At 44.4% G+C, this 10,000-nt stretch overlaps 1 protein-coding gene across 6 annotated transcripts in view; it reads left to right on the top strand.

Moving 5' to 3' along the window:
• akap13 (A-kinase anchoring protein 13) overlaps positions 1-10,000 on the top strand; it is a 111,179-nt gene that overhangs the window by 53,508 nt on the left and 47,671 nt on the right. For all 6 annotated transcript variants that reach the window (XM_076031066.1, XM_076030896.1, XM_076031230.1 and 3 more), the window contains exon 10: positions 8,961-9,015. In XM_076031066.1, the coding sequence (XP_075887181.1) occupies positions 8,961-9,015 (55 nt within the window). The remainder of the gene's footprint in view (positions 1-8,960; positions 9,016-10,000) is intronic.

Below are 10,000 nucleotides of genomic sequence, written 5' to 3'. Positions count from 1 at the left end.
TCTGCAAAAAAGAAAAAAAAAAAACAGTTGAGAAGAAAACTAAAATCTGCATTTCACCGATGTTGTCAAAAAGTTGTCTTGTCAAAAGTCCAGGTGGTTGTTTCAAGTTAGGAAATTAATAACTTAATAAACAGCGATTGTAATTTGCGAATAAGCGTTCATGTTGACACAAAGGAGGCGGCCATATTGCTACCTGATATCTGTAGAATGAAGCAGATCTGTTTGTTTTTCCATGGGAGTTCACCTTGGTGGCACTGCTTTTTAGAGTGTTGTCGCATCAAGGCAACAGGGATTAACATTAACGCTGTTTACAGTATGCTGCCCTGCCTTGGTGATACACACTGGCCCTTTAAAGGACAAAGTCACTTTATGAATTTATGAATGAATCCCTGAAGTTGAACCCCTCTCCCCCCAACACACACACACACACACACACACACACACACACACACTCACACACACACACACATACACTGCCTCTAATCCTGTTAGCTGTAGAGTCAGGAAAGAGAGAAGATAGTTATCGGTAAAAGTTATGCTAATGTTGTCCATAATTGGACAATGGTCTCCAGCAGTTGTGTTTATTGGCATCCTGTGTTAGAGCTCCACTGGCCCTCTGACTATTCTGTATCGGTGGCTGTGGTGAAACCCAACACCATCTAGATTTTATTCCCCTTATGTACCTCACAATTTTCTATTAGCATTAGGGAGTTGGTATTTATTTATTTAATAAAAGTTCTGTAAATTTAATGAAATGTAATTTAGGTTCCTAGTACCAATTGAAACTCTACTGATTTTATGCAAGCAGACGCTTGCGTCCACCAACTGAACTCCGCTGAAACTCTTTTTAAAACAGTGCAAACTCTGACTAGAGAAAATTAGAATTTTCATTCGATCTCAGTTGCTAAGATTTGCACTGCAACAGCACTTGCTGGTCGTCACACTGACTGTCTATGAAGTAGGGGTTGGTCTGGTGTATGTAACACCCTCACCTCCACTATACCGTCACTTTCTAAACTTATTTCTGATGTCAGCTGTGTGTGTGTGTGTGTGTGTGTGTGTGTGTGTGTGTGTGTGTGTGTGTGTGTGTGTGTGTGTGTGTGTGTGTGTGTGTGTGTGTGTGTGTGTGTGTGTGTGTGTGAGAGAGACGGAGACTAAGGAAAGGAAGGAGGAGATATGATTGGGTGGGAACAAGGCAGCGCTGTGCTGTTTCCTCTGGCCTCAGACGGAAAGCGGCCTCTGGCCAAATGACTTCATTCCAACCCGCATTTCACATCCCAGCATCTCTCCTGGCCACAAAACACATCATCATTTCACTGACCAAGTAAAGCAACTGCGAACAACTCCATAATCGCCAACACCATTTACATACGCTCAGGGAAAATTTGTGCTGTGTGTGAAACCTAAATATGGCTCACTGTTGTAACTTCTGTTCTGGTCAGTCTTTGTCAAGCTCTCACTTACAGTAGCTAAAGCCTCCTTGGGGTGTGGTTCTCACATATAGTAAGTCACACATGTGCAAGTCACAATCAGGTCTCAAGTCTTAACCTTCTACAGTAGTCTCAAGCAAGTCCCAAGTCACTGTGGTGAGAAACAATCTGATCATCTACTCCAGTTTCTACATTAAGCGTAAATTACTTTCTATGACGTTACGTTGATGTTATACATATCTTAAACTTAACATGGCTTAATATTAGCATTTGCTGTATATCAGCAAACCTTAGCTTTCTAGCTAACGTTTGACCAATGTGACCAGCCAACAAGCTAGCTGAAGACACTTTTATTGCGCATTTTATTGAGCAGACATACCTTACTTAGCTTTCTAGCCACATTAAGTTTTAGCTGTGTTAGTATTAGCAAACGTTAGCTTTCTAACAGCTGTACCAGTTAGCTAAGAAGCGTGCATTCACGTAGCTCACCTTTATTTGTGGGTTTTGTAGTGACTGATGAGGTTGGAAGTTGTGGTGGTTATGCCACTAATTTTTGAGCTGCAGACCTTCATTACCGCTGTTCTCTTCTTCAGAGCATCATCGACAACATAATCCTTTAACCCAAATTTAATTATTCTTGGTCTAGCCGCCTCCATGGCTGCTGCTCATGTGTTGATCTGTTGACCGCTGTTGGTCTGTGTGCAGGGTGCTCTGCACTGTAAAATCACTCGATCATGTTTCAAAATAAAACACATTTTCTAATGTAATCTAAAAAAAAAAAAAAAAAAGTCATATCCTTTCAAGTCATCTGTCTCAAGTTTAAGTCAAGTCTCAACTCATGAAGGCCAAGTCAAAGTCAAAGTCAAGTCGAGTCTTTGGTCAGTGTTAGTCAAGCAAGTCTTGGGTCACAAGTTTCCCATCTCTTCATAACGGTAATCCATTAAAAGTGCTAAATTCCCTTTGTATTCACAGTTCAAAAAAGCCCAGTGGCCATTTGGGCAGGTGCTCTCCAGGTTGTAGCAGCACAAAATGAATAATAACAAAAAGATCTTTGTTCTATTTTAGAAAAATTGAAAAAAAAAAGAGAAAAAAAAAGCAGGACTCAAAATACAACATGCAAGGGTAGAAGCCTGCATTACAACCAGCGTTGCATCCGCAACACTGCTGCTGCTGCTGCATTGCTTCACTTCCTCACAGGCACATAGATGTTGGCGCGCTGCTTGACAGCAGTCAGACACCCTGTCAGCTCCAAAGGTTCACTACACGCACATGACAGCTGACGTTTCCTCAGCCTGTTGCCACGGACGACGTGAAGGTGAAAAAATTGCCACCAGGAAAAACTCAAGAACCATAATTGATCCGTTAAGTAGGCCAACCGTTACTGCCACGTCTATTGGTTGGTCACTGCAAACGTTGAAGTAAATAAACACCTTTTTCAGTGGATATATTCTTCTGAAGTTTAAAGTGTGCATATCCTATATATGGTCCAGAATACATATAGTATTCTCTAAATCCATATAGTCCAGAACTAGACATTTTGCGTGAGCATGCCACATTTTCTGGTAGCGAAAAATACAATGCCAAAGTTCTAAACACTTCATTGTTCATTGTTGATGCCCCAGCGGGCAGGTCAGGTTTGGGTTCTACTCTATCGGGCCACTATTTCAGCTAAACCCATGGGGACGGGCACTGTTACATCCTGGTAGCCAGTGTGGAAAAATCAAGAGCACCGGGTTGCCTGCCGTACGTTTGTGTGAGTCCTCTCACAGCAGTCTCAATTTGAATCGCTCGTCTTCAAGATTGTCCAAAGGTTTTTTATTACAGTTGAACGTGATTGTGACAAATGCAGAGTAGCAGCCATTAAACCTCAAGGAAGCTGAGCCCGTGGACCTTTTTTTTTTTGCTTCTATTCCAATACGTAACCACACTTATATCAAAATCTTGTATCAGGTATTTCTTCCCCTTTGGGTTAAGTTGCAGCCACCCGCTCCTGATATCGCTCCACGTAAAACAACCCCATTTGGATTCCTTGACAAAACCTCCAACCGCGCGGTGCGCTCTGGCTCCAGCTAGCCGTGTGTTCGATAGAAACGGAACGCCTCTCCTGCAGCAAGGCGGGTGACAGGTGAAATGTTTGCCTTTTGTCCCCCATTTCCGTGTGTGCGGAGCCGAAGTCGGTGCCTGCGACGTGCAGCCGAGTCGTCGGGTCTGCTGCCAGCCAGCCTCTGGGAGCAAATTGTGTGTTCATGCCTGCTAGGAAACAGTCATTCAGTCGGCCGTGGCATCCTTTAGTGCTGCGGAATCTCTCCAGCTACCTGCCTGTTAAGAAACAAGGCAGCGCTCCAAGTCCTGCCTACGCAAACACACACACACACACACACACACACACACACACACACACACACACACACACACACACACACCCGCCAGCCTGCCTTTTTTATTTTTAAACCAGATGTGTTTTTACTGGGCACAGTTCAAATTCTCCCAGTGTTTCAAATATGCAGTGTTTTTTTTTTTTTTTTTTTTTTTTTTTACTTGAGATTCCGGTCTGCCAGCTCTCAAGCCGAGAGACCAATTCCTCACTTGTTGTCTAATTTCCAGACCTGCACACCAGTTTGAACACTAACGAGCATGAACAGAGGCCGGCTGACTGGTTTATTAGGTGCCCGCCTGCAGAAAGTCACCGTGTTTCTGGTTCAGCGTGGGACCTTTAGCATTTGATTTCTTCTCAAGTGCCTCTGCGGCACCCTCAGTCTTTGTTTAATTGTTTTTAGATTTGAAAGTAAAAAAAAAAAAAATCACTTTGGATTTCCATGTGTGGCAAATTAGATTAAGTGTGCAACAGCTGTAGTTCTGTGTTTGTTGGTGTGTGAACAGAAGTCAAGAGGTTTTCAAGCACGCCACTGAAATGCGCGACTACGTTGACATGCAGGCTAATATTTTAGTTAACCCAAAGAAAACAAAACAAACGCTTAAATTATATATATATATAAATATATATGTATATATATATATATATATATATATATATATATACATATATATATTTTTTTTTAATGTTGCATTGCCTCATTATTTTTATACTACCTTTCAGAAAGTAGTTCCTGTGGCTGTGCACGTAACTGTCGTGCATCAGGAGGCCGATGAATCTGATAAGCAAGCTACTTTTGGTGCCACCACGGACCACGCGGGGGATTTAAGATGTGAGAACGTGGGGGATGGCGAGGGTGGTGGGGGGGTGGGGGGGGATGGGGGGGTGTGATGGCGTTCTCCTGAAAGAGTCCAGTGATGGAGAGAATGATGGACAGGAAACTTTCCGATATCCAGCAGGTGTTTGAAAACGTGTGTGTGCGAGGACAAGAGGGACCTGTGGATTCCCAGGCTGAGTCACTGTGTGCTCAGGCGGAGGTGCCACTGGCTGTCACGCCACACCTGTTGTGTAGATGGGGCCATTGTTGCTTTTGGTTGCAGAAATACACACAGTGCGGCATGCAATCGTATAAATAGACCGCTGAATGTATAGGAAAATGCATTATCAGGCGTTCAATATGCTGTGTTTTCATCACTGGGCTCGCAAAATTGAAATACCCCTTGCACTGTTGAGAGTGCTCAGACAGAAGCTCTCCAGCTGTTGCCTGCACAAGATGAATTTAACCCAGTCAAACTAAACAGTCGCCAGTACAACTGACTTTTTGACTTTTTCCTCTTTACTCCGTTGAGGGGCAAAGGGGCTCCACCCGAGCTTTCCACCTCACTCCCTCCTGGGCCAGGGCCTTTGCTTCTTGCCAGCTCACTCCGACATCCTTCAGATCTTGGGAGCGTGGAACGTCTCCTGGTGTTTCTCAGTGTTTTGCGGCTTCTAGTCCAAGGCCTGTCCAGCGATGTTGTTTGAGTCCTTCATAAGGGTGTTTCCCTGTCTAGTTCCACTTTCTCCTTTTGATGGTGCTAGCCATGCTGTCCTTTTGATAGGCCAACACAGCTTGAAGATGTAACGCAGTGTTAGATCCCCAAACATTACCCCCCCAAAGGAAGGCAATTCGACCAGCTCTCTGTTTAAATGGTCCAATCTCACCAAGCCCAAGGGCTTCAACAATCTCCCAATACCCTACAGGGATTGGGAGACTGTTGAAGCTGCTGGCGAGAAGATTCGCCACCAGCCTCTCACCGCCTTATTCTGGATGCAGCCGTGTTGAATAGCCTTGAACCGGTGTCATGCCTATCCGCCACGCCCGGTAACGGCAGCTCTCCTCTTATTGATCCTGGCTCTTGGTAAATGCTAGGGGTTATTTAAGGGCAAGGATGAAAGCCCGAAGGACCTGTTTAATTTCAGGGGCTAGAATAAACTGACAGCACCGCTGACTTCCTAAATTTTTACTCCTATAAAAGTCCCAAAAAGTGATGTCCACGCTTTGACTGTCTTTCAAACATGCTTGGCAAGCGTTTATTAAAATCTGTGTATTTGTTGACAAACACCTGGATCTTTGTTTGCGAGGCCCTCGGTAGTCTTCTACGCTTCCCAAGCCATCGAGCAGGACAGTCTTCACATTGGTATTGAAGATGCGGTGCTTGGTATAACTGACTGACCTGAAACTTGCATGGCTTGAATTGAATCAGTCTCTTGTGTCATTCAGTTTAAATTGTTTGGTCTCCACATAGTTGCCTCACATGAAGTTGATAAAGCCTGATAGAGGTTGATAAGAGGTTGATAAAACATGATGAAGCAAAGATCGAAATCTAATAGAACACCGTTCTAAGTAGATTGTCGCATGATTGGGAACAAATGGCATCAATCTGCCCACTGGCTCCAAAAAAAAAAAAAAAAACCCAATCCAATTTTCATGTCATCTTTTTGAATAGTTCTATTTCATTGTGTACTTAGTGACGGTCTGGCTCTGGGTGTGCGAACACTCTGTTCACACATTCAGAGCTGCCACTTCCTTCACTTTGACCTCAATTCGTATTACACTCACGACACTTTTTCGCCTCTAATAGAAGTTGTGTGAGGTCGAGTCGCGTTCGCTTCCCGTTTATTTGTGGCCGTGCTGCCAATCGCGTTAACTCCAAAACAGACCCTGTGCACGCATGCATGTGTGCATGTTGTGCCCGCGTGTGTTCGCAGGCAGCGCCGCGCTGTGTGACCAGCTAATCTTTCCTCGTCAGCGTGTTTGTTCTCCCTCAGCGGGCTCTGTTTGATATCAGAACACAGCTGTGAGGGAAAGAAAAGCCCTGTGTGTGTGCCGTCTGTGCGTGCATCTGTGGGCCTTTTTTTTTTTTTTTTTTACCATGCGCGCACGTGACAGGAGAGCGACTGGTGAATGCACGAGTGTTTGCAGTGTGTGTGCATGCGCGAATATTGTCGGCTGGTTGGATGGAGGCGCCTGTGCCAGTTTGCATGGAAGAGTCTGCCAGTGTTCTGAGGAATGTGCGTATGGACGCACACAGACACACACACACACACACACACACCACTCCCAGGCGTGGACAACAGAGCTCAGTGTGTCTTTGGGCCCCTGCCAGCAGTGTGTTGGAGGATAGTTGAGACTCACTTGTGGAGGAACTGAGCTCATTCCCCTCAAATCTTTGTGGGCGGGTCAACAGCGCCTGGGATTGGTCGGAACCTGCTCATTCTCCTCTTGAGAGTTTCAAATCTTTGACATGACTGAAAGCTCTTGACTTATTTATTTCATTTGAATCTCTGTTCACCATTCGCTCTGCATCGTTGGTGTTTAATTTCCAGCATAGTTTGGTTCCTTTTAGTCCTTTTAGTCTGTTTGGGTCAAATTCTTGCAGTTCCAGTCCAGGAAAGAGTGAACTTTGCCGCTGCCTAGCTGGAGCTGATGGAGCTTCCACTCCTCTTGTGACCCTTTAGCATTCAAAAGGGTATGTTGTCAATGAATGGTTAATGAACCCCCAACCCATCACGTGCACATGACAAATCTTTACTTTCTGGTTCTGCAGAGATACAGACAACAACACAACAGCAAGCCATTGCTTCAAGAAATTTGTGTTGTAACTGAGCCCATGTAAGACTCATTCAAACAAAAAACGTGGACCAGTCTGTTGCGTGATGTGAACCTTTTGGATGTAATGTCATTTTGGATTGCCTTGCCAAAAAAGTAAATGAATGTAGAATGTTACAGAAAATACATGGACAAATGTCTTCATACTTTTGAAATTCCAGTAAGAACATGAGGGCCAAGCTGGCTTTTCTTCTCAGAGCCTCCCAGTGATTCACTCTGTACTTTCTTTTGGTTGCTCCACTTTTTGTAAAGTGTGTGTTGAAAACTCTTTTTTGTGTCACAAAGAGCGCTTCTACCTCTTGCAGGTTAGTGACAACACCCCCAGCCACGAGAGCGCATGAGAGTTTTTGCCTCCCTTCAAGCAGGTTGAATACACAACAAAATATATTAGTTGTAGCTGGAAGCATTTTTTTTTTGTTTGGGCTTGTAAACAGTCTGCGAAATGTCAGGCGATGAGCTGAGAATTAATCAGGCCAGGCTTCTCTATCGAGTTGCAGGATGAAAGCTGAAATGGACATGCAGCTTTTAAAGGGACGCTGTAAGTCTGCTGATCTGAGACCGGCTTAATTATGATTTAGGAACAAACAAGGAGGAATAAGGCGTTGAGAAACCAGGCAACAGGAAGTGACAAGTAAAGAAACAGACCATTGTTGTCGAGAAGTCTGCAAACATCCTCAATGGGCCTCTGTCTGCTCTCCTCTACAGTGGCCTTCATGTCAGCACAAAACATCTTTTGGATCAATCTTTTGTAAGGAGGATCTCTGCTGAACAGGCCCCCGTCTTTGCCGGCTGCCTTTTTGAACAGATTATGAGTGTTGTAATTAGCGACAAATGCAAAATCAGAGCTAATCATCCTGATCTGCGTGTTGCCGATGGAGTTCATTAGAAACCTGACGAGCTTCTCCGAGTCTGCAGCGAGCGGCGTCGCATCCACATCTGTCAGTCCCCTCTGCAAAGTCGGTCAAACTGCTGAAGCTGTTGCACCGCGTATGAGGAGGAGGCTGACTGTTAGAGGTGGTCAATTTTCAGGTTACACACACACACAGGCTGTCTGTGGCTCAGCTTCAGCTTCCTCTGTGGTCTGAATGTCTATACGACAGCTGTGTGTGTGTGTGCAGGGGGGGGGGAAGGGGGAGGAGGAGGAGGAGGAGGAGGAGAAGGAGAAGGAGAAGAAGAAGAGAGAGAGAGAGAGAGAGAGAGAGAGAGAGAGAGAGAGAGAGAGAGAGAGAGAGAGAGAGAGAGAGAGAGAGAGAGAGAGAGAGAGAGAGAGAGAGAGAGAGAGAGAGAGACTGACTCCTTGGAGTCTGAGAAACTGTGTAGATTTTTATTTTTGCCAACCCTTCCCCTTCACGCGTCGAGCGCTCTGAAGCAATTCCGTTTTTAATCGCTTCCTCCCGTCATGTGAACGCTGCAAACTCTTTGTAACTGGCGCGGCGGTCATCGCCTCATTTTGGCTGCCGGTCACATGTCACCAAGGCTGATTCAGTGTCTTCCTGTTTCTCTGCAGATCCACCGAGACCGAGAAGCGTCGTTCCATCAGCCTTGCAACGCTCTGCACTCAGGTAAGAGGACCCGGTTAGATAGTTGATAGAGTCAGTTGTGTTCATTTTCCCAGCAATTATTTCTACTTTGTTTTACCTTTGCTTCCACTTTAGATACTTGTTGCGTCGCTGTTATTAGGAAAACTGCCAGGTGTTTAAAGCCTACTTGTCTGTGTCAGTGAACTGATGCCAGGCTTGGTTATTACTCTAGCAGTCCTGTCAAAGTGCCACTGAAACAAAGCCAAGACATTTGCCTTGAAGAGTCAGCATTTAGGAAAAAAAAAAAACCTTTCCTTGTTGGATTTTTTTCAGCAACGTCTGTCTGCCTTTTTTTTCAGCCTTCACGAAAGAGGAAATTAAAACCATCTTGCGTGATTTAACTGGTCTGGAGCTGAGACTTCGTCCAGTATGGGAATGTGCACCTAGATGCTGTTTTTTTTCTCTGCAGTGGTAATGATATTTGGATGGCAAGAAATTGCAATAATTTCATTATTCGACCCAGCAGTTTAGAAAATGTACACTTGAAGACTTGTAGACATATGTAAACACTTGAACAGGCTGTCATGTGTGACACAGTTTCAGTTTGACGTCACTCACCGACTTAGCTTTCAAAGTTGATAGATTTCATAACAGTAAACTAGCCCAACTTTGGTCTCAGAAAAGACTATTAAAACTGGTCCTAATCAATCACCTCTCACTGGCCAGACATTTGCACACGGGCAGTTTAGTGGCAGGTTAGAATTTATATCCTTTCCAAAAGCTATCTGGAATAAAAATGTCACCAGAGTCTCCTACACGGCGCTGGTAGCAGTCGTTAATGGGTGAAATACAATCAAATTAAAATTTGTAAATATGAATTTCGAGTTCAGTATCAAATTGCGCTCATCCTAGCAGCTCCTGCTAACTCCACTGTGGAACTTGCAAAATGTATTGTTCAGCAAATCAAGTGAAATTAGAATATTTCAACTGTTTGCTCTTTGATCATTCTCACTCTCCTTAATTGGGT

This window comes from Nelusetta ayraudi, unplaced genomic scaffold (genome assembly GCF_046127955.1).
Source record: "Nelusetta ayraudi isolate G7.1 ecotype Tasmania unplaced genomic scaffold, CSIRO-AGI_Nayr_v1 ptg000002l, whole genome shotgun sequence".
Classification (NCBI taxonomy): domain Eukaryota; kingdom Metazoa; phylum Chordata; class Actinopteri; order Tetraodontiformes; family Monacanthidae; genus Nelusetta; species Nelusetta ayraudi.
Note: the sequence above shows the minus strand (reverse complement) of the source record. Positions and strands in the feature narration are given on the sequence as shown.